General features: G+C 33.5%; 1 protein-coding gene across 11 annotated transcripts in view; it reads left to right on the top strand.

Moving 5' to 3' along the window:
- Positions 1-26,176, top strand: part of NOL4 (nucleolar protein 4) — a 380,020-nt gene that overhangs the window by 48,218 nt on the left and 305,626 nt on the right. Inside the window, exon 1 of one of the 11 annotated variants that reach the window (XM_055234906.2) lies at positions 10-64. The exons of 9 other annotated variants lie outside the window; for them this stretch is intronic. In XM_055234906.2, the coding sequence (XP_055090881.1) occupies positions 62-64 (3 nt within the window). In that variant the 5' untranslated portion in view covers positions 10-61. Of the gene's footprint in view, positions 1-9; positions 65-20,799; positions 20,920-26,176 lie in introns of those variants that run through there. One more of the 11 variants, XM_055234939.2, reaches the window with a different exon arrangement.

Consider the following 26,176-nt stretch of genomic DNA (forward strand, 5'->3'; position numbering starts at 1 on the left):
TGGAACTGTGGAACATATACTTTTGAGTCTGGCTTCTTTCATTTAGCCAAAGGCAGTGGAGATGGTATGTAAATCAATAGTTTGTTCATTTTAATTGCTAAATACTATTTCTTTGTAGGGATATACCACAATTTACCCATTTACTTGTTGAAGGACATCTGAATGATTTCCATTTTTGGCAATTATGAATAGAGCTGCTATAATTGCATACAAGTTTTTATGTGAATATAAGTTTTCATTTTCTTGTTTAACTTTATAACAAGTTGCCAAACTGTTTTCAAAAGTGACGGTACCCAGTTTACATTCACACTAGCAATGTATAGTGTGTCAGTTGCTCTACTCTTCACTGGCATTTGACATTGTCAGGGTTTTTAATCCTCCATTATAATAGTGTATAGTGATATCTTGAAGTTTTAATTTGCATTTTCTCATGAATAGGGCTCTTGAACACCTTTTCCTATGCTTATTTGCATCCACATATTTTATTTGGTGAAGTGTTTGTTCAGATCTTTGCCCACTTATTAAATCGGATTGCTTGTTTATTATTGAATTTTGAGAAATATTTTTATGTTCTAAATACAAGTCCTTTGTCAGAAATGTGATTTGCAAATATTTCCTCCTACTCTGTGACTTATTTTGACATTTTTAAAGTTGTGTGTTTCACAGAGCAGAAGTTTCTTCTTTGTTAATATCCAATTTATCAATTTTTCTTTCACAAATCATATTTTTGTGTCACACTGAAGGATGCTTTGCTTAAACCATGGTTAAACAGATAATATTCTAGGTTTAATACTAAAATATTCTGTAGTTTTATGTTTTAAATTTACTCTAGTTCATTTTGAGTTAACAAAGTGTGAAGAATGGGTCAAATTTCATGTACTTTTTGGTAAATGAATGTCTAATAATTTCTATCGGCCATTTTAATTTTATCCATTCTTAATTTATCAACTAAATTCATTTAACTACTTTTGGATTATGAAGTTAATGCAACTATTTTTTAAAAATGAAAGAAGAAGTTTAAGTTTTTTTAAAAAATTCTTATTCTCACTACCCAAAGATACTCACTATAAACATTTTGGAGCATATCTTTTCAGGCTTTATTCCTCCTGCACTCAGTTGATAATAAATTAGTGAAGATAGGAAACTATTCACAAATGTATCAATGTATTGATTTTTATTAATGTAATTTACCTAGCTTAAAATTCACTGTTTTAAAGTGTATATTTTATTGGTTTTAAATATATTCACAAGGCTATGCAACCATCACCACTTTATAGTTGTAGAATATTTTCATCATTCCAGAAAAAAATCATTCATACCTGCTAGCATTCAGTGCTTATTTTCCTGTCCTTCCAGCACCTAACAACTATTCAACTTTCTATCTTAATGGGATTTGCTTATTCTGAACATTTTATATAAATGTATTGATACAGTATGGGAACTTCATATCCAGTTTCTTTCATTTAGCATGTTCTCAAGTTTCAGGCATGTTATAATGTGCCTCAGCATATCATTCTTTTTATGGATGAATAGTCCATTATACAGATATGCCATATTTTGTTAATCCATTTATTAGTTGATAGAAGTTTGAGTTGTTTCCATTTTTCAGCTATTACAAATAATGCTGCTATGAACATTTGTGTAAAAGTTTTTGTGCTGATATATATTTTTTTGTTTGCTTGGATATAAACCCAGGAATGGAATTGTTGGGTCATATGGTCAGTTTATGCTTAACTTTTTGGAGAACTGCCAGACTCTTTTCAAGGTAGCTGTACCATTTAAATCCCCAGAGCAACGTATGAGGTTCCCATTTCTCCACATCCTAACATGCTAACATTTGTTATTTTCTTTTTGTCTTTTCATCACAGCCATCCTAATGGATGTGAAGTAGCATCTCATTGTGGTTTTGATTTGCATTTCCCTAATGACTAATGATATTATGCATAATTTAATGTGTTTATTGAATGTTTGTATATCTTTGGAGAAATGTTTATTCAAACACTTAGCCCACTTCAATTTTTTTTTCAGTGTTAAGCTGCAAGAGTTCTTTATGTAATCTAGAATTAGACCCTTCTCAAATATATAATGAGCAAATATTTTCCACTCTTTGGGTTGGCTTGTGACTTTAATTAAAAAATTAAAAGTTTTTAATTTTGATGAAGTCTAACATCTCTATTTTTTCTTTGGCTGCTTATACTATATATGTCATATTTTAAAAACTGTTACTTAAAGCAAGGTCATAAAATGTGTATTTCCGTTTTCTTCTAAGATTGTTATAGCTTTAGCACTTGCATTTAGGTGGTTGATCCATGTTGAGTTGATTTTTTGATATGATATGACATAGGTATTCAAATTCATTTTTAACGTGTGCATATCTGGTAGTCACAGCACCATTTGTGGAAAAGATTATTATTTACCAGAGTGAATTGTCTTGGCACCCTTGTCAAAAATTATTTTACGTAACTGTATGTGTTCACTTTTGGATGCTCAGTTACATTCCTTTGATCTACATGTCTATCTTCGTTCCAGTACCATGCTGCTTTGTTTATTGTATCTTTGCAATAAATTTTGAAATTTGGTAGCGTGAGTTCTCCAACTTTATTCTTTTTCAGATTGAGCTTTTCTGGATTCATTGCATTTCTGTATGAAATTTAGAATCAGCCTGATAATTTTTGGCCTCCTTCCAAAAAAAGACATTTGGAATTTTGATAGGGATTTTGTTGAATCTGTAGATAATTTATAGAGCATTGCCATCATAAAAATATTGTCTTACAACCTATGATCTTGGAATATATTTTCATTATTTTAATCTTAATTTATTTCAATAATGTTTTGAAAGTTTACAGTGTACAACTCATTTATTTTGTTAAATTTATTTTTGCATATTTTATTCTTTTTAATGGTATAAAATGGATTGCTTTCTTAGTCTCATTTCAGATTTTTCATTGCTAGTATATAAAATGAAACATTTTAAAAATATTGACATCATTTATTAATTCTATCAGAGTTTCAGTGGATTCCTTAGGATTTTCTCTATACAAGATCATGTCATCTGCAAATATAGTTATATACTTCCTCTTTTTTCAACATGGATGCTTTTATTTTTCTTGCCTAATTGTCTTAGCTAGAATCTCCACTATAGTGTTGAATAGAAGTGACAGAAGCATACACTCTTGTCTCCTTCCTGATCTTGGGGGGATATTATGCTTAATGTTACTTGTTGATTTTTTGTAGATCCCCTTAATCAGGTGGAGGACATTTCTTTAAGTCCCCAGCTGGTTGAGCTTTTTTTGCCATGGAAGCATGTTGGATTTTTCTCAAATACTTTTCCTGCATCTTTTTAGATAATCATGTGTTTTTACTTTATTTTATGAGATATTACATTGCTAATTTTTATCTATTCCATCAGCTTTGCATTTATCCATATGAGATAAATTCCATATGATGATAGCATATGCTTTTGTATATGTTGCCGAATTTGGTATGCTAATATTTTTTGAAGATGTTTGTGTCTATATTAATAAAGGATATTGTTCTGTAATTTTGTTTTCCTGTGAAATCGTTGCATGATTTTGGGATAAGGCTAATACTTGCCTTATAGAATGCATTGCTAAGTGTTTCCTCTCCCTCTTCTAATTTTTGGAAGACTATATAAAGAGAAGATGTTAATTCTTTTTAAAATATTTGATAAAATTTACCAGTGAAGCCATGTGGTCTTGGGCTTTCTTTGTAGAAAGTTTTTTTTTTTTTTCAATCTGTTTAATCATCACAGGTTTATCCTTTTTTCTACTTTTTCTAGAGTGATTGTCTTACTCCATTTGGGGTGCTAAAACAAAATACCATAAACTGGGCAGTTTATAAACAAAAGAAATTTATATCTTACAGTTCTGAAGGCTGGGAAATCCTAGATCAAAGCACTGGAAGATTTAATTTCTGTTAGGGCCTGCTTTCTGGTGCACAGAGAGTGTCTTCTTGCTGTGTACTCACATAGCAAAAGATATCCCCCATCCTCATACCATCACAATGGTGATTCAGTTTGAATATATGAATTTTGGGGAACACAAATATTTAGGCCGTAGCAATTAGTTTTGTTAGTTGGGGTCTTTCTATGAATTTGTTCATTATTAAACATATTAATCTATTTTTTTTTGGTAAACAGTTGTTTGTAGTATCACCTTATAATCTTTTTTAAAAATGTAGGTTGGTAGTAATATACATTTTTTTCATTCTTTTAGTAATTTGAGTATTTTCTTTCTTTAAAAATAATTTATTCTAGCTAAAGATGTATCTGTTTTGCTGATCTTTACCACAAACCAACCAACTTATGGTCTTATTGATTATTCTCTGTTTTTTCTAGTATCTATTTCATTTATTTCTACTACAATCCCTATTATTTCCTTCCTTCTGCTTGTCTTGAGTTTAGTGTGATTTTGCTTTCTAGTTTATTAAGGTGGAAGACCGTTGTTGTTTGTTTTGTTATTTTTGCTTGTTTTTGAGATCTTTCTTTTTTAAATGCAGGCATTTACAGTCAGATTTTGCTCAAAGCAGTTATTTTGCTGCATCCTATAAGTTTCGATATGTTGTGTTTTTATTTTCATTCATCTCAGAGCATTTTCTAATTACCTTTATGACTTCTTCTTTGACTCATTAGTTCTGAGAGCACGTTGTTTAATTTCCACGTTTGTGAGTTTTCCGAATTGATTTATGTTGTTGATGTCTAATTTCATTATATTGTGGTCATAAAACATACCTTGTATGATTTAAGTCATTTTTATTATTTGGAGACTTGTTCTATAGTCTAAAATATCACTTATCCAAGAGAATGCTACATGTACAATAGAGAAAACTATGTATTTTAGCTATTGTTGGATGAAGTATTCTGTAGCTGTCCAAACAGGTTGGTTAATCACATTGTCAAGTTCTCTATTTCTTTTCTGGTCTTCTGTCTAGTTATTCTATCCATTTTTGAAATTGGGTTATTTAAGTCTCCAACTATTATTTCTGAACTATTTCACCCCTCCATTCTGTCAGTTTTTATTTCTTGTATCCTGTGGCTCTGTTGTTAAGTACACATATTGAAAATTGTCATATATTCTTGATGGCTTGACACCTTTATCATGAAAAACTGTCCTTTTTTCTCTATAGTACAACTTTTGCCTTAAAGTATATTTGATCTGATATTTTTATAACCTCTCCACTTCTCTTTTGGTTTCCCTTTGCAGTGTATGTGAGTTTTCGTCCTTTTACGTTCAACATTTTTGTGTCAGAATATCATATATGTCCATTGTATGCATATTTTTGGATAATTTTTAATCCATTCTGTCAATATCTGCATATTAATTGTTGTGATTAGTCCATTAAAATTAATATCATTACTGATACAAAATAACCTGCTTCTATTTTGCTATTTGTTTTCTATGTCTGTGTCTGTTTTTCTTCCCCACAATTCCTTCTTTACTGTCTTCCTTTGTATTAAGTAGTTATTTTTTTGTTTACCATTTTAATTCCCATCTTGTTTTTTTAACAATATGTTTTTGAGGTATTTTCTTAGTGGTTGTTGTGGGGATTACCATTAATAACTTAATCTATAACAATCTAGTTAACATTTATACCAACATAATATCAGTAGTATATAAAACTTGTGCTCCTAAATAGTCTCAACTAGTCCTTATGCTGTTACTGCCACAGATTATATCTCTATACTTTGTTTGTCCGTCAATACAAGGTTATAATGATTGCATTATGCAGTTGTATTTTAAGTTAGGTAGGAAAAAAGAGGTACAAACAAAAAATACATCATTTATATTTAACTCTCCCTTCATATCCTTATCTGTGTAGTTACCCATTACCAGAGGTCTTTATTTCTTCTTGTGGATTCAGATTACTTTCTAGTTTTCTTCATTTCAAGCTGAAAAATTCCTTCATCGTTTCTTTTAGTTCAAGTATGCTAGTGACAAATTCTTTGAATTTTTGTTTATCTGGGAACTAATTTATCCTTATTTTTGAAGAATAGATTTTCTGGATATAGAATTCTAGTTGACAGGCTTATTTTCTTTAGTGCTTTGACTATATACATTCTGGCCTCCATGACGTCTGGGCATTGCTTTGGCCTTCCTAATTTCTTATTAGAAATTAACTCTATCTTCTTGAAAACATCCTGCCAAAAACCTAATAGCAGCCCAGCCTGAACACACCTGTGCTAATTAAATGTGTATTTTCTAGTTCTCATATTCAGCAAAAAGGGGACTCACACTCAGCCTGTCTCAGTTTTCATGCTAAACCATATGAGCCAGATTTGTTTTATTTAAGTTTATTATTTGAGGTTTTAACAAATTTATTTATGTATGATTGACATACAATAAATTGTACGTATTTCATGTGTACAACTTGATACATTTTGTCATATGGATGCACATGTAAAGCAGTCAGGATAATGAACATATCCATTACTCCCCCAAATTTCCTAATGCCTCTTTGTAATCCATTCCTCCTGCCTCTCCATGACCCATCTATCCCTATCTCTAGGCAAGCACTAATCTGCTTTATATCACTATGCTATATAGTAGTTTGCAATTTCTATAATTTTATATAAATGGAATCATCAATGCACTCTTTTTTTGACTTGCTTATTTTCACTCATCCACGTTACATGAATCAATAGGTTATACCTTTTTATTGCCTACTAGTATGCCAGTAGGTTTGACATATCATTCGTCTATTCGTCTGTTGCTGCACATTTGGATTGTTTCCAGTTTGGGGCTATTTTAAATAACTATGACCATTCCTGTATTTAAAAAAAAGAAATCAACTCTATCTTATAAAGGATCCCTTCTATGTGATGAGTTACTTCTCTCTTACTGCTTTCAGTAATTTTTATTTGTCTTTGGCTACTGACAGTTTGTGATGTATGTAGGTAGCTTAGCATTTTTGGCTGCCATAACAAAATACCATACACTTGGTGGCTTAACAAACAGAAATTAATTTTCTCATAGTTCTGGAAATGCAAGTCTAAGATCAAGGTGACAGTATTGTCAGCTCCTAGAGAGAGTTCTCTTCCTGGCTTGTAGATGAACACTTTCTCTCTGCATACTTTCATGGTAGAGAGAGAGCTCATGCTCTCAATATTTCTATAAGGGCACCAGTCCTATTATGAGAGCCCATTCTTATGATCTCATTTAGCCCTAATTGCCTCCCAAAGCCCCATTTCCAAATACCATTATATTTGGTTAGGGCTTCAACATATGAACATTGAGGCAGACACAATTCAGTCCATAGCACTGTATGTGGACCTCTTTGAGTTTGACCTATGGGGAGTTCAGTGTGTTTTCTGGATGTGTAAATTAATGTTCATTGAATTTGGGAAGTTTTTCTTCTGTTATTATTTCACATATTCTTTCTCCTCATTTCTCTTTTGTTTCCTAGGACTGATTGATTATATCTTGCAGGCCTCTAAGGTTGTGTTCACTTTTCTTTGTTATTCTTGTTTTTGTTCCTCAGATAATAATATCACTTGACTTCATGCTCATTGATATTTCCTTCTTCATGTTCAAATATGCTACTAAGATACTCTAGTAAATTTTTAATTTCATTGATTCTCCTTTTCAAATCCAGGATTTCCGCTTGGTCCTTTATTTTTTTTAAATAATTTCCATGTTCTTATTAATATTCTCCAGCTAGTATGACAATGTTCTTATACTCTTCTTTAGCTCTTTGAACATATTTAAATTGGCTGATTTAAAGTCTTTGTCCAGTAAATCCAATAAACTAGTTTCCTCCAAAACATTTCCTATTGATTGTTTTTATTCCTTCTTGTGGAACATACTTTCTTGTTCCTTTGTGCCATTCATTTTTTAATGAAAATTCATATTTTACATAATATTATATGAGATCTCTAGAATGAGATTCTTGTCTCTCCCCAGGATTTGCTGTTGCTGCTTATTGTATTTATAGTTGTTAATTGTTTAGTAAATTTTCTAAATTTAATTTTTAAAGTCTATATTCTTTGTCATGTGTAGCAACTGAAGTCACTTCTCAGCATAGTGATCTAATAATAGAACAGTGATTTCCTTTAATGCTTGGAACCAATAAATTCTCCAGCCTCTGCCAATGGGGTCTGTAGTGTACATTAGCACAAATATTTGACATTCACCTAAAGTTGAGAGCTCTTTCCTAACCTTTACCTCTTGCTTGTACAGTGCCTTAAGTTCAGTCAGAGGTGAAACCTTAGCCCAGTCTTAGATTTTTTCTGAGCATGTACATATATCTATACATGTGTGGTCATCTAGATTCCTAGGGAATATGCTGCAGAGTTTCAAGAATCTATGGATTTTTTCATTCTCTAGTTTTTCCTTTAAGCTTTTTGTTTAGTTTACTATTTGATTCAACTGTTATCCACAGCTTTAGGCAGCTGCAAAGATAAAACATTTTCTTGTAATTGTTTTCTACATGGATGCTGAGGAGAAGGTTTTTCACACTGGGTGAAATCCAAGTCAGGTCAACAAGAGGCAGCCTGTTAAGTGGTGTCTTCCATGGAAGCACTAGACATGTAAAATAATGTGATAATTCTTTAGGATGGAGGCATTGAAAAATCCCCAGTTCCATTCTCCTTTCTCTGGTGACTACCAGGCTGCAGAGGAATGTGGGCCATTGTGAATAGTGCCGCAATAAACATATGGAAAAAACATGTAAAGTGCATGTGTTCTTTACAGTAAAACGATTTATAATCCTTTGAGTATATACCCAGTAATGGGATTGCTGGATCAAATGATATTTCTAGTTCTAGATCCTTGAGGAATTGCCACACTGATTCACAATAGCAAAGACTTCGAACCAACCCAAATGTCCATCAGTGATAGACTGGATAAAGAAAATGTGGCACATATACACCATGGAATACTATGCAGCCATAAAAAGGATGAATTCATGTCCTTTGCAGGGACATGGATGAAGCTGGAAACCATCATTCTCAGCAAACTAACATAAGAACAGAAAATCAAACACCACATGTTCTCACTCATAAGTGGTAGTTGAACAACGAGAACACATGGACACAGGGAGGGGAACATCACACACTGGGGCCTGTCGGGAGGTGGGGGGCTCACAGAGGGACAGCATTAGGAGAAGTACCTAATGTAAGTGACGGGTTGATGGGTGCAGCAAACCACCATGGCATCTATATATCTATGTAATAAAACTGCATATTCTGCACATGTACCCCAGAACTTAAAGCATAATAAAAAAAGGAAAAAAATGTGGACCATTATTTTTCAAGGCTACTCAGACATACAGAGAAGAAGATGAATCTAGAGCAAGCTAAAACACCCAGAATTTTCAGGTTTTTTCACCAAGACTTAGCTTTTTTATTATTTTATTTTAACAAATACTTACTGGATTGTTGTGAAACTGTGATAAATTTCTAGAGTTTTTGAAAAGTTGATTTTGACAATGTTTGCCAGTTTTTAAATTGTTTTATGAAGAGCAAATTTTCAGAGGTTCTTTCTCTGCCATTTTCACTGATTTTACTTCTGTGCCCTGGATTTAAATAGTACAGTTTAAGTTTCCTTCTTTGAACAGTACAATTTTAGCCTGACACTTTAGTTCTGAGCCCTCTAAAGGAGCAAGCAAATTGGTAGGACACTACTTATTGAATGATGTAAGACAGTTTGCCAGTCATCATCCACTTCACTTATTGTTACATGGTATTGTACTGTTCAGCTGCTCTGGCTCTGATTCACTCCATTAGGTCATGTTTCATAAGAGAGTTTTAAACTTCAATTGAAATAATTAATAAGAATCATGAATTGGCATTAATTGGAGGCTCCTAAATGAGAAAATAGTTAATAATGATTACGGTTGAAGTTAAAATAGATATTATATCATTCACATTAAAAAAGGTGAACATATCACTCATGTTCAGAGGATCCTTTTCCTTAGTAAAAATGCATTCATACAACACATGGCACTGCCAAGATTTAAAATTCATACATCTGTAATATCTGTGAGCATGGCAAAGATTTGCCTTTCAATAATTCATATAACACTCTGTCATAGGCTGAGACAGATCAAGATATGTGGAGCCCTACAGCAGGTTGGTAGCTTGGCACCACTTAAACAGATACTTTAAAAATATTCTTTCAGCATTTATTTGGTGGATACAGAGGGAAACTGATTTTTTTCCTTACTTATTTATTTTCATATCAAATAACTTTAAAACATTATTTTATTTTAATTAATTAACAAATAAACATTTTACATATCCAAGGTATACAACATGATGATCTGATATACACATATACATTGTGTAATGGTACAAATGTATAGTCAAATTAACATATCCATCATATTCATAGATAACATTTTTATGTATGTGTACATATGGTAGGGACATTTAAAACCTGCCCTCTCATCAAATATCAAATAATACAGTATTGTTAACTATAATCACCTTGCTGTACATTAGATCTGTAGAACCTCTTTATTTTATTACTGAAAGAGTATGTTTTTGACCAAAATCTCTTTATTTATCCCATCCTCCAGCCTCTGGAAATGACTGTTCTACTCTGCTTCTATGAGCTTGATCTTTAAAACATTCCATATATTAGTAAAATCATTCAGTATTTGTCTTTCTGCATCTGGATTGTTTTGTTTAGTGTAATGTCTTCTAGGCTCATCCATGTTGCAAATGGCAGAATTTCCTTCTTTTTATTGCTGAATAATAAAAACACGGCAAAAAAAACAAACAAGGAAGGCTACATCAAACTGAATAGCTGTTTGCAGAGCAAAGAAAAAAATTCAGCAACATTGAAAGACAACCTATGGAATGACAGAAAATATTTTCATATCATATACCTTATAAGGGGTTAATATAAAAAATGCAAGATACTCAACAGCAAAAATTCTAAACAATTTAAAATGGGCAAAAACTAGAACAGATACTTTTCCAAATAAGACGTAAATATGGCCAACAGGTGTATGAAAAGTTCATCAACATCACTAATCATTGGGGAAATACTGATTAGGACCACAATGAGATATCACCTCATACCTGTTAAGATGGCTATCAAAATGGCAAGAGAAACAAGGGTTGATATGGAGAAAAGGGAACTTTGGTGTACTGTTGGTGAGAATATGAATTCATATAGTCATTATGGAAAACAGTATAGAGTTTCCTCAGAAAATTAAAAACGGAACTACCATATAATGCAGCAATTCTACTTCTGGGTATAAATTAAAAAGAAATGAAATCAATATCTTGAAGAGATATCTGCACTCTCATGTTCATTGCAGCATTATTCACAATAGCCAAGATATGGAAGAAAAACCTAAGTGTCTATTGGCACATGAATGGATAAAGAAAATAGTATATGTATATACACACATGCATATGCACAATGGAATAAAAAATAATAAAATTTTAATTTACTTGGAAGTATAAGTTGATTTTTTACTTTAATCAGCATTTAAAGCTGGGTGATTCAGTTATATTAGTCAAAAGATTAATTTCAGTAAATACTTTGATGTAGTTATCCAAAAATATTTAGTTCATTTGCTTTAAATAATGCTGCAAGTGATATAGAAAAAATAATTATGAATCTTTTAGTTCCTGATCTTAAAGCTTTTATGTTTATGTTAGAATACCTTATCAAAGATCATAAAACCAGGACTTCCCTTCTTCATAGCTTTCTTCTGTTCTGTGCCTCCAGAACTACAAGTTAAGTCAAGTTCACATTTTGAGGTCTTTCCTTTTGTACAAAAGCTCTCATTCTTTTGTACAGGCAAGGTTTCATTGATGGGTATCGTACTGGAGTTTTGCACCAAATGGTTCAGCAGTTAGTAATGTTTAAGCACTTGATTACCATTTGGGATACAGAGTATAATTCTGATTAAGGCTAGAATGTAGTTCTAAGAGTCTTAATTTAATGCTGCTTGATAAAAATAGTGACTTAGAATACTACCTGATAAAAGTCATGGTCAGAATATGTGGCTCAGACTCAAAGTTTCTGAGTTTCCTGAGTGACTACATTCAAATATCTATCTAATTATCATCTCTTTATTTGTAGAAGAGGAAGAAATGAAGTAAGAGCAAGCATTACTAGAAGAATGTTGACTTTCCCTTCACACTAGGCGCTATTTTCCTCTGCTTTGGTTTTCTCTGTTAACCTAATTGGACTTTTAACAAATAAGACTATGGTCAGTCAGGTATTTGGCTATTTCTTCTTGAAGGAGGGTACAAAGTGAATATTCTGGAACATCTACAATATCTTGGATTGCTACTTTAAATTTTAGGGACATGAATGACATAGGTGATATGGTGGCTCATAAGAGCAAATTAATTACAAATTTATTCTCTATTCTATGATGAAACTTTTCCATTTGTATTATTTCTTGAACCAGCCAAGCCTATCAAATGTTTATACAAAGTATACTACCTTCTTTACTTAATGGTAACCTTTGATGAAAACAACAAAACAAAAAACAACAACAAAAGGGGGATTGAGATCTTAGAGTGGCAGAAGGCTGAGAAAACCTAAATCTACATCACATTTCATAACATAAACCAAGAAAATGTGTTGTATGATTACCTGAATTGAACTAATAACAATAAATGTAACATCTGATAAACTACAGTTATAATGAAATTTTTCTTATGTGGACAAGAAAATGAGAGGTTAACCATTTATTCTATGAATTAAAAGAAAGCCTCAAATATTTATTCCCTCAAAGTCATGTTCTATCTGCTAAAAATGCTGCTCAATGTTAGCTTAATTATAGAAAATTATATTTTATTTATAGCAAACTGGATGTTTACTGGTAGAACTGTGCATAAATATACACTCATTATATATTTAGTGTTCATTTAGTCTGCTCAACATCTTGGTCTATTATAGGGGAAATTGTAATAAGCTTAAAGCATAGTTCTTAGCCATAGTATGTATATTGATATCCTCTTTTTAAAGACCATTTGTAAGATTCGAGGATCATTTTTAGGTATGATTAGAATTTCCTAATGAGAATTTTCAGTCTATTAAAAATGGCTAGACCAGCACTATCCAATAGAAATATAATATGAGCCATAGATGTAATTTTAAACTTTCTAGTAGTCATTTTAAAATAAAAACAGATAAAAATAATTTTAACAACATATTTCATTTAACCCAATATATTCAACATTTTACCATTTCAACATGTAATTAGTTTAAAACAATTATGAAGGGAGGTATTTTACTTTTTATTTTTTAGAGAATTATTGTCCCTGCATGGTGGCTCACACCTGTAATCCCAGCACTTTGGGAGGCCGAGGTGGATGGATCACCTGAGGTCAGGAGTTTGAGACCAGCCTGGCCAACATGGTGAAACCCATCTCTACTAAAAAAAATAAAATAAAATACAAAAATTAGCTAGGCAGGGTGGCAGTGCCTGTAATCCCAGCTACTCGGGAGGCTGACGCAGGAGAATCGCTTGAAACCAGGAGGCGGAGGTTGCTGTGAGTTGAGATCGCACCATTGTACTTTGGCCCGGGCAACAAGAGCGAGACTTCGTCTCAAAAAAAAAAAAAAAAAAGTTCTTAAACAGCCCATCTCAATTCAGACTACTCACATTTCAAGGGCTCAATACCCACCTGTTGCTACTGACTACTGGTTGGAAAGTGCAAGTTTCTACCTTTATCCTTGAGATATTTAACTAAAAATATGCTTATGATTGCCAGTAAGGTTTCCAAAAAGGATCTGTAGAATGTCAGAAATGGCAGTTAAATGGAAGAAACAGAACAACATATACAGTCTAAAAAGCAAGAGAGAGAATTGATTAAAAATAGAAAAATAATTGTATATTAGTGCATATTATGTATAAAATATAGTAAAATTTTGTCCTTAATTCTGATAAGGAAGTTTCATTCAACTCCTACTCTCCTGAGAGTTTTTATTAGAAATGGATGTGGGATTTTGTCAAATGTCTTTTTTTGTGTTATTGAGATGAACACTTTTCTTTTTAGTTTGTTAATACAATGGATGACTATTGATTTTCTAAATGTTAAACCAACCTTGTATTCCATTGATAACCTAGCCGTTGTAGTATTGGCATGGTACATATTTTTCTATCCCTTTTTGGTTAACTATTTGTGACTTTAAATATAAAGTACATTTTTTGTAAGTGGCATTTATTTGGGGCTTGCCTTTTAATCCGATGTCTGACTTTCAATTGGATGTTCATTAGAACATATACATTTAATGTGGTTAGATTTATGTCATCATCTTGCTGTTTTGTTTTTTTTTTTCCTGTTTGCCCAATCTGTTATTCATTTTTTTCACCTTCTTTTTCCTGCACATTAAAAATTAGTTAAATACCAATGGTTACTTTAGGGTTTACAGTATACTTATTTACCTTATTTAAGTCTACCTTCAAGAATTATTATGCCACTTACATGATGTAAGGAGCTTAGAATACTTCTATTACCTTCTTCTTGGTTTATGCTATTGTTATTATATATTTCTCCTATACATGTGATAAATACCATTATACACTGTTATTTTGTTCGGATATCAATTATATTTAAAGTGATTTATATAAAATAACTATAAAAATCATATATTCATGTGGTTACTATTTCTGGTGCTCTTCTTCCCTTTTTATAGATCTGTATTTCCAACTGACATAATTTTATTCTGCTTGAAAGATATTTCTGCCTAAAGGATATTGATATTTATTATAAACAGATCTGGTAGTAGTGAATTATTTTAGCTTTGTATGTCTGAAAATGTGTTTTGGTTTGCATTAATTTTTATAAGATATTGTAAGCATTTGAATATATCTATTTTTAACATCGCATTCTTTGTATTCTTGTGATATCTATTTATCTTGTTTATTTTTAATGTTTCCTTATCCACTACTTTTAAGTGTAAAATTATTTTTTATTAACCTTCCCCCTTGATTGGTTTGGAATTTATAAATTAGAATTATCTTAGAAATTTCCATTTAAATTTGAAAATGCAAACTTATTAAATTCTACATCTTGATATTTCTGCTAATCCTTTGACTCCTACCATATTGTAGTAAATTAAAATCTTTTGTTATCAAGGGTTTAATTTTTTTCTTTTGAACTCCAGATCTTGGACAATAGCCTTCTTCTTCTTCTTTTATATTTCTTTTAAAATATATATTATAAATAACATAAATATCAATTATCCTTACTAGAGCCACTTGTTTTCAGACTCATCTTCCAGTTTACTAGTTTTTTTTCGTTTTTCTTCCCTCTATTTCTTTTCCTAGTCTGTGGGGCTTTTACTCTGCAGACCTTTTTTCCCCCCTGAAACTATTGCTTTAGAAGTTCCTTTAGTTAAAGTCTGTGAATGGTTAAATTTCTTAATTTTCTGGCTAAAAAAAAATTTATATCTCTTATTTTAACTTTTTAAACATTTAAATATTTACACTTTAATTTTCTGTATTCCATTTTACTTCCTATTGAGAAATGCGCAGTTTTATTGTCTTTTTGTAGTAGAGGATCAGTCTCTTGCTTGACAGTCTTAAAACTTTTATCTTTTTTTTGGTATTCTACAGGTTCATTGCAATGTTCTAGGTGTAGATTTTAAAATAATTATCCTACCTGATATGTGACATTTTTCCTAAATTTCTGAATTCATGATTTTGTCACTTGTAGAAAATTCTTTCACTATCTCCTTGAATCAAGAAAAAAAGATATTAAAGTGACTAGACAGATTTATAAAATAAAACAGAAAAAAATGTAAAATGCAGGAACTCAATTGTTTCAATAGAAGCTTAGATAACATTAAAAAGAGATTTAGTGCACTGAAAAATGGATGTGAAGATATTGTCCAAAATGCAGTCATTTTTATATTATTCCTTTCCCTCCAATTCCTTGCACTTATAAAACAGCTACATTTACCCAACTTTACTAGAATCCAAGACTTCACTGCTTCTCCCTAATCCCTCCAATCCTCAGATGTTATGGTTCCTGGTACAGGAAATTGCTCTCAGATAGGCCTCAGCTCTAGTTTTCTGTTATAGCTCACTAATCTGGTTTCATTTTAGCATTTATTTAAATTTTAATTTTAGGGTCCTTGAAGATTTCACATACATATGTGTGAGCTTAACAATACATTTAAAATGTGGTTGTTTCCTCTCCCACATACAAACCTCTATCTATCTATCTATCTATCTATCTATCTATCTATCTATCTATCTATCTAATTATTTGAAGAAACAGTCTCAGATTTTTCATTTTAGAAAGATACTTTAGGCACCTAAGAGAAGAATGAAGGGGCCAAAATATGAAACAGGTAGAACAAGTAGTAAATTGAATAAATAATCCAAGCCAGAGATACAAGCAAGTATCAGCAGATTAGAGAAGTGTTTAACAATTAACACTTAGTAACTGGATATATAAGAGGTGTAAGAAATCAAAGATGACTTATTTTAAAGGTGAACTGAACATTATACGGTATTCCCTTGGTATCCATTAGGGGTTGGGTCCAGGACCTTCCTGTGATGCTCAATTCCCTGATAGAAAATGGTCTAGTATTTGCATATAACCTATGCACGTCCCTTTGTATACTTTAAATCATCCCTAGGTTACTTATAATACCTAATATGATATAAAGACTTTGTAAATAGTTGTTATACTATATTTTATTTGTATTTTTTTACTATTATATTTTTATTTTTTATTTTTTCCCAAATATTATTAATTCCATGGTTGGTTGAATTGGCAGATGCAGAACTTGCGGACCCAAAAGGTCAACTGTATGTAAATTATTCCATATTTGTTAAAGTTACAGCATGATTGTTATAAATTTATGAGCTTTAGTTAATATTTTTCTGTTGTGTTAGTTACATGATTGCATTTATGGACATTTACCATTGGCTCCAGTTCAAATGATAGATCTTTGATAATGGGACTTTGGGAAAATGGAGATAGACAAATTTTCACATTATCTACTTTCTGTAAAAAACAAATACCTTTCAATTATCCTTTTCCCTCTTCTAGACAAACTCTGTTTACTTACTTCAGTTCCAGATACAAGATCCATTGTTTAAAGTGGCATACCTCGTTGAGAGGGAATTACAAGTTGGCTATTTTTATGTTGTTCTTTTATTGTTTTATTAATGCCTTTTCATCAAATACTTTGACTCCAACTTATAAATTCCTTGGTATCCACTGGCTCAGATAAACTATAATGTGGTTATATTCTGAAACATCAGTAGATAAAAACTGTCAGCATTTCATCGTATGCTTTTAAAATTTGAAAAGCTTATACAAATATTAATGAATATTTAAAATATTAGTTTCTTGTAATATCATATTGTTTATTAACTAAGCTAGAGATTAAAATTTATCTGGCCCTGTAATTGTTTTTAAGAATCTGTGAAAAGTTCCCAACTTTTGGAAAGACATATTTTGTAAATTTTTATTCTATAGGCTTTTTTCTAGTACACAGTTACAACTTAAACATTCTAAAATATTGAAAGTGTTGTTAGTAATAATTAATAGATTAAAATAAAGAAATGTATGACATACTTTTAAAAGCCTAAATATTTACCAATTTTAAAAATATATTATTGTTTATTATTATTCAATAATATCTGCTTATTATATATTTAAAAGTTAAAAAAAGCAGAAGAAAAAAATCACCTCTGGTTTGGTTATCTAGAGATGTCTACTATTAATAAAAATTACATATTTGGGGTATGATATCTGATTCTAGATTCTTTAAAATCATTTCTTAACTTTTTCTAGTCTCCTTAATTCTAGTGTATACTAAGGTCAAATAAGATAGTTATTCATTTTAAAAGCTTTCATAAGAAGATATTTGTTACTCTCTATAATTTAATGTCCTACTATATATTGTGCATTGACAGAAATAAAGCAGCACTTGAATATGCAAACATTGAGACCCAGCTGGAAAGCATGCCATACCCACTGAGGCTTCTAATGCTATGTGAAATACACAAAGGGTGGTGTGCTAGGCTAACCTTTTCAAATGGCAGAAGAACCAGTCCGGAAGACTAAAAGCTTTTCTACTTACTTTCCCATTCAATTAAACATCTACACACTGGAACATGGTTGTTCTGATCATTTCCCATCTGCTGTGAGATACTAAGGACATAAACTGAGGTTTTAAACACTAGTCTATACACAGTCTTTATACACAGACCTGTCTCACAGTTGAAATATACATTTGCATTTAGCGTGGGCAGAAATGAGCAAATTTGGCACTTGAGGGTATGGATAATATATTTGGGGAGATAGTAGATTTCTGCCAGCATAGAAATAGTTTGGCAGGTAGTTTAGAAGTTTGGAGGATAATTAAATTAAAAATTAAATAAATATTACCTTTACTAATCTCCTATTTACTGAATCACATTTAAAGGGAAATTCCTTAGAAAAATAATCTATGGAAATGACTGCCTTACAAAGTTGAATATTTCAGTGCAAAGACACCAGAACATATCTAAATTAACAATCAGGTAACACTTTAGTTGGTATTTAAAGGCATATATCTAATCTCAAAACTCTAATTCACATTTGTCAAGGAATTAATATTCCAAATATACAAGGAACTCAAATAACTCAACAGCATAAAAAGAAATAATCTGATTTTAAAATGGGCAAATGATCTGAATAGACATCACTTAAAAGAAGACGTACAAATGGCCAACAAGTATATGAAAAAAAAGTCTCAGCATCATTAATCGTCAAGGAAATGCAAATCAGAACCTAGAGGAGATATCATCTTACCCCAGTTAGAATGGCTATTATCAAAAAGACAAAAACAAATGCTGGAGAGGTCTTGGAGAAGGGGGAATAAACACAATAGTGTTTATTTCTTGCAAAATTGTCCTCCTTTTGATGTATTATACAAGGTTGGTGGGAATGTAAATTAGTATAGCCATTATGGAAAATAGTATGGAGGCTACTCATAAAACTAGAAATAGAATGGCAATCCCACTACTGGGTATATATCAAAGGAAAGAAAATCAGAATGTCAAGGAGACATCTGCACTCCCATATTTATTGGAGCACTATGCACAATAGCCAAGATATGATATTATCTTAAGTGTCGATCAACAGATGGATAAATATGGCATATATACGCAATGGAATGCTAGTCAGCCATAAAAAAGAATGAAATCCTGTCATTCATAGCAACATTGCTGAGCCTGAAGGACATTGTGTTAAGTGAAATAAGCACAAAAAGATAAATACCACGTATTCTCACTCATATGTGGAAGCTAAGAAAGTTGATCTCATAGAAGTAGAGAATAGAAGAGTGGTAACTACAGGATGAAAGGGTGAAGGGGAGAGAAGATAGGGAGAAGTTGGTTAATGAACACAAAATTATGCCTATATAAGAGGAATAACTTCTAATGTTTTATCGTACTGCAGAGTGACTATAGTTAGCAACAATATATTGTATAGTTATAAATAGCTAGAAGAGAGGATCTTGATTGTTCCCAGAACAAAGAAATAATAAATGTTTGAGGTGATGAACTTGCTCATTACCCCAATTTGATCATTACACATTGTACACATATATAAAATATCACACTGAACCCCATAAATATCTACAATTATTGTGCCAATTAAAATTTTTTAAAACTCTAATTAAAAGATCATTTGTTTTAGTATTTAAATGACCACATATATAAGAACTCATTTAAAACTTTCTTAAACAAAATATTACACTAATTCCATTTGGCAAATGCTTTTCATTTCCTTACGCATTTTCTCCAGTTAAAGGTTATCTTTGCATTAGGTGCTAGTTAGCCAACAGTCATTCAGTGATACATAGATTCACAAGCATCTCCATTAATCTCTGGAAAATCAAGTATATGATATATATAATCAGAAACACATTTATTACTTACAATATTTTTTAATTTTAAAATTTTGAGAATTACATTAAAATATCACAATAAAATCTTTTTTCATGAAAAGCCCTGGTTACAGCAATAAAATATTAAATATTATTCAAGAAGAGGATAGATCTTTTGTATACTTTAGAAAAACTGCCCTCAAAATTTTTCATTTTTTCAATCCATATAGAATTGAAAAGTTGTTTCTTTGCCTTTTTCTCTGTCTACAGCTGAACGATAGGGTTTCTTGCAAAATTTTCCTCCTTTTGATATATTGGAAAGCGAGGCAAGAGTCCCCGTTGACTTAGCTGCCAGAAGAGACACCCTTCTCCGCCTGGAGAAGGGTTTGTTTTGCTCCAGTAAATAAAAACAGGATTCAGTTGGGCTCTGAGCAAAATCTGTTCCTGTATGCAATTTTGAAGTCCATTACGGGTGCCCCTACTGGGCACTTAGTTTACCTGGCCAGAGATGACTGGATATGGCCAGCTGACAACTCCACCCCACCCCACTCCCCGCCCCGCATCCCTCTCCCGCTGAGAGGCCTACAGCGAGCGGGGTCGGGTCCTGGGTGCTCTCTGGTCTTGTCTGAGCGGGCCACCTTCTCTGAAGGCCTCTGACCCTTCCTTTGCTCCCGACACCCGGGAAGGGCAGAGAAAAGGGAGAAAGGATCCGGCATTCTAGTCCTCGAAGATAATTCTAGGTGGGAGTGAAGGGACTGGGAGAGTGTGCTGCCGTTGGTCGGGTCGGGACAGAGGGAATCAGAAGAGAAGGACTAAAGCCAGATGGACCCCTCCGGCGAGGCGGGATGGATTGGGGTGGGGCCCGCTCTCTAGGGGACTCTCAAGCTCTTGGAAGGTCACGTGCTCAAACTCGGCGTGACCGTGCCTCCCAGGCCCTGTCCCCCACCACCCAGGGGAGGAGAAGGCGGCGGCATCCAGGGATCAGGGTCAGGCCCGCGGCTTCGAGCGCGCGTCTCCTGCTCCTCCGAGAGACCCAAGCTCATGCTCGGGTGAAGCGGACGCAGATCTCATCCAGGCCCCAGCACTCTGGGTACTGTGGGCGGGGGACGTCGGCGGGGGACGTCAGCAGGAGAAAAGCCTTGGCCTTCCTCCTCCGGCCGTTGCCGCGGCAACTGTGATGTCTGAGGCGGAGGGTCGCGGGTTGGAGTACTGCTCCCCCTCGCGGAGCGCGGCGCCCGGAGCGCCTAGCGCGCCTGCAGGTCGGAGGAGGCGAGGAGGAGGCTGACAGGGTGGAGGGCGCCTTTCTCCCTGCCACCCCCTCCAGCGTTGCTATGGACACCGCCAGGGCAACCTCACCTGTACCCGCTGCTCCAGCCGCCGCCGCTGAAGTAAAAACAGCAACCCGAGCTCTCTTTTGCCCCAGCATCTCTTCCAGGGACTCTAACCTAGCAGCTGCCACCGCTTGTCTCCCACAAACGAAGTGAGAGGGCAGACGTCCAACATTTGTCCTTGTTCCATTACCATGCCTTTCTTTATTTGGCTTTCCATTCTACATTTTGTATCTCAGCATCTTCCAGAGTAAATGGTCTAGAGGATGGAAAAGCGCTTCCTTTTATACCGTCTGCCACGCCTCTTTTGTTAGCAGACAGCTGGTTTAATTCTACAAAACACTGTCCTGGGCCCTATTTAATTATCAGAAGAAATATATTTTTAAAGTAGTGTGTTTCTTGTATTACAGCAGATATGTAGAATCCCTAGTTTTTATTAGCAGGATATATAGATATTTATAGAAATGTTCTCTTGCTGCTAAGCACCCCTGAAATAAACAAATGAGTAGAACAATTCTGTGTCAGAATATCTGGGATACATAGTACGTAAAAACGAGCTGTTTAGAAGCCCCTTCTTTCCCCATCTCATTTCCAGTTCTATATGCCAGTGCTAAAATCTCTTTTCTGGGCTCTAATCCATCTGTGTTTGAGGTCAGTTTTTGACTTTGCAAGGGGATTTATTTCAACATGGCTCTGTCTTTGAACTCGAGAGTGGGGGGTAAATTAAATACTCGACTACTTACACTCAGCTCAGGTGCGAGATTTAGTGCATAGATGCATCTCTGCTGACTACCGACGTAAATGCACTTAGTAAAAAGGACTCTACCTGATTAGAGCAACTGGAGGCATCTGTGATCTTGAATTGCCAGCCATACCCTGGCAGGCTCTGTGGACTGCTGTTGGTCACAACCCCTTGCTCTCAAATTTCTTTTCTGTTGAGTGTATATATGGTAAAGCTTTCATTCTCTGAAAGCACCCCGGTAGCTTTTGCTACTGATAATCATGAGTTTCCTTACATAGTTCTGCAAGTTTGAATAGACAAGCCTTTTCAGCTGACTTTGATACCGCCTCTTTAGAAAATCCCAACAATGCAAGATAACTATTTCTTTTTTTTAAAGCTGATAGGTGGGATACTTAATAATTTCATTTTGTCACACTTTCTGTGTCGTGGTGTTTTCAAAGCCAGTAAAAGAGATTTTGATATAGTGCAAGCCCTAGGTAAAGCTATGAATTCGAAACATGTTTATCTTCAATGTCCTAATCTACCCTGTTCCTACCTCTCCCAAAGGTCCTAAATACCAAATCTAATGGTCCCTTTTATTTGTCATCCTACTTAACCTCTTATAAGAATTTGACCCTCTTGATCTAACTTCTCATTTTCCTTAATAATCTCTTCCCATCTTCTTGTGCTCTCTGACCTATTTGAAGGTCCCTTCTCAGTCTTTTTTCTTTTCCTTTTTTGATACTGTATTTTGATCTGCTTTTTTTCATTCTGCATATTTTCCTGGGCCTTTTCATCCACATCAATTGTTTTATCTGCCATCTTATTTTCTTGTCTTCTAAATCTGTGTTATCTTGTGCAAACTTTTGTCTGAGCTCTAGACCCTTTTTTCTGAGCTACTTCATGGACAATTCTATATATCTTACCTGCAGGCATCTCAAATTCAACCTGTGCCTCACTGAACTATTTTCCTATCCAAAATTTGATTTTCTTATTGTATTTCCTATCTCAGTTAATGACCCTATGCCCCTACTTACACAAGATCAGAAGCATGAGAGCCATTTATTGAGCTATATATTTATCTAATGAAATTTTCTAACTGGCATCTACCATATGCCAGAGAGTGTCATGAAGCTTAATTCTAGTAGAAAAGAAAGATTAATATATTTATGACCAAGTAATATAATTCCAGCTTTTGGTAAAGTCTACTACAGAAATAAGCCAGGTGTTATATGATAAAGAAGAGCTGGGAGGAGCACTCTACACAGGGTGGTCCCAAAAAAGTTTTATGTGTTAAGCCAGAATGAAGAATGAGAAGAAGCCAAACATGTAAGTTGCTGGAGAAAAAAAACAGGTCAGGCAGAGAGAATAGCAGTCACAAAGATCCTGCAGTGGGGAAGGGCCTCCTGTATTCAAGAAAATGACATAAAAGCCAATATACATGATGAGAAGGGGACAATGGGGTGTAGTGAGTGTGGGAAGGAGGCAGGGGACAGATTTTGCATGACTCTGTGGGCCATGATGAGGAATTTGGATTTTATACTATGTGCAGCGGGAAACCATTGAATATTTTTATTAAGAGTGGCTGAACTGTTTCATAATTATAGATGATCATTAGGCTGTAGGGTGGAGAATGAATTGGAATGGTGACAGTTTGGAAGTGGAGAGGATATTAAAGACAATGGAAGTGTTCCGGATCAGCGATGACAGTGGTACAGAAGTAGAGAGGGAGAGGAGTGAACGGATGTGAGGTATTTTCAGTGGTCTTTTGTCTTTATCACTCACTATCGTGTGTCAGTCTCATTTCTGTCCTTAGAGCACTCTATGCCATATGGGGCTTTCCACATCCCAAGTCCTTACCGATAAATCCTATTTTTATGGTTCTTATACTTTTAGAACATTAACTGAATAATAGTTACATGTTACTTGACAAGGAGAAGGTAGAGAACCATAGTTAAGAAAGTAGGCTCCAGAGTTAAGCTGCTTTGGTTGATAGTCATGCTCCATGACTTACTAGCAGTGTCACTTGGGCAAATTGCTTAACCTTTCTGTTTCATTTTCTCCAGCTACAAAATAGGAATAATAGTAATCATAATTATTTATAGGATATTATGGGGATTAAATGCATATAATACACAGTATATGGCAAATGCTCAGTAAATTTTAGATGATGATGTTGCTGCTGATGAAAAATGATAAAGGAGGTAAGATCTTACTCTGATAAACATTTTAATATAATGCACGGGAAGTTCTGCAGCCTTTCCTTGTAACTTGTTAGTAAGACTAATAATCAGAAGAGGAAGGGCATCATGTCTAGCATGGAAGGAAATGGGAAATATTCTGACAAACAGGCATCTAAAATAGTTGCTCCTCAAATCTCCCTTCTTGGGGAAACCCTTCTATAGGAAAGCATTTTCTGTTCCTTTCCAATTTCTTAATCTTGCTTTCTTTGAGCCTGCCTTAAATCATTTTGTTTTTCTTGTTACAGTGATTAGAAAGAAAATGGATATGAAGTTTTTAATCATGACAAGAATCATAGAATAACTTTAAGCTGGAAAAAGTTGAGACTTGCTACTACTTGGTGATTTTCTTTATGTCTTGCTAATTCAATAGGAAACACTCCTTAGTACAATCTTGTCCTGCATAATAATGTTTTGGTCAAGGATGAGTGGTGTATATGATGATGATCTCATAAGATGATAATACTATATTTTACATACCTTTTCTACATTTAAATATATAAATACCCACTGTATTAAAATTACCTACAATATTCAGTACCATAACATGCTGTATAGGTTTGTAACCTAGAAGCAATATACCATGCAGCCTAGGTGTGTAGTAGGCTATGCCATCTATGTTTGTGCAAGAACACTCTATGATGTTTGCATGATAAAGAAATCACCTAACAATGCATTTCTCAGAATATATCCCCATCATTAAGCAATGCATGACTGTAATTCCAAACTTCAGTTTTCCTGCATTCCCAACTAAGCCAATATTGACTGCCTTGTTTTATCAAGTTATTACTATCCTTTATGAATGGTCTGTATTTCATAATTTTCCAACTCAGTTATCAAGATTTCTCTGATTTATTGAATAAATCAGTGATTCTTTATAAAATATATCTTTCATCATTTTTCTTTCTTTGCATTGTTGTTTTCCTCTGTCTAAATTAGATTCTCATATTTTTCAAATATATATATGTGTCACATTTTTAACATCTCTCTGATTAACTTTCACTTATGTGTGGCAGACTTATTTTCTCGAAGTATGGAGCTATTCTTGTTATCCTTTCATTCAAAAATTCAAAAGCTCTTTACTGAGAAGAAAGTTACAAACTGGCAGAAGATTCGTATTCAGACTTTATAGAGAACTATAAGAAAAAGGCAGACCAGCCAATAAAATATTGGGCAAGTGACTAAGAGAGATATTCAACAAAAGAGGGTGTCTAAATGACTAATAAATGTAAGAAAGGATTCACAACCTCAGTAGTCATCAGAGAAATTAAAATTAAAACCACTATCCACACATGTATCAGAATGACAACAATGAAAGAGATTGACCTTCCAAAGTGTTTGTGAGAATGTTGAGCAATCAGAATGTTAGTATACTGCTAGAGAGACATTTAGTTAATACACCCATTTGGGAAAAACTATTTAGCACATTTTACAAAGATTTTATATATATATATATATATATATCGCAATTCTATGACACGAGTGATGGGTGCACAAAAAAACACGAATGAAACCGTTATAGCAGTATTATTTCTAATAGTTAAAAACCATAAATGACTCTAATGTTTTTCCTGAAAAAAATTGTTAAATAAGTTATTGCATATTTTACTATGGAATACTATGCAACAATAAAAAAGTAATTCTACACACTACAGCATGTATAAATCCCACAAATATAATGACATAACAAAATAGGCAACACGAGTCTATGTTGAGAAGCTAAGGTAGTAGCTATCTCTGGGGAGGTAAGCAAGATTAGTGATTAGAAAACAGTCAAAGGGAGCTTGTAGGGCTACTGCTACTCTTCTATTTCTGGAACTTGGTGATCTGTATGTGGATGTGTTTAATGTGTAAATTCATTAAACTTTATACTTATATTTTGTGCATTTGGTCTTAGTTATATTTCAATTATTTTTTTAAAGACTTGTCATTAACTACTGTATTAGGTCACTCTCTTCAGCCTCTGCCTGTTGGATTTTGACCTGTTTTCTAGCTGTTTCCTCTTACATCTTTGCATGTGTCTTATGTTTTCAACAGATTTGATTAGTAAATGAATTG

This window comes from Symphalangus syndactylus, chromosome 1 (genome assembly GCF_028878055.3).
Source record: "Symphalangus syndactylus isolate Jambi chromosome 1, NHGRI_mSymSyn1-v2.1_pri, whole genome shotgun sequence".
NCBI lineage: Eukaryota > Metazoa > Chordata > Mammalia > Primates > Hylobatidae > Symphalangus > Symphalangus syndactylus.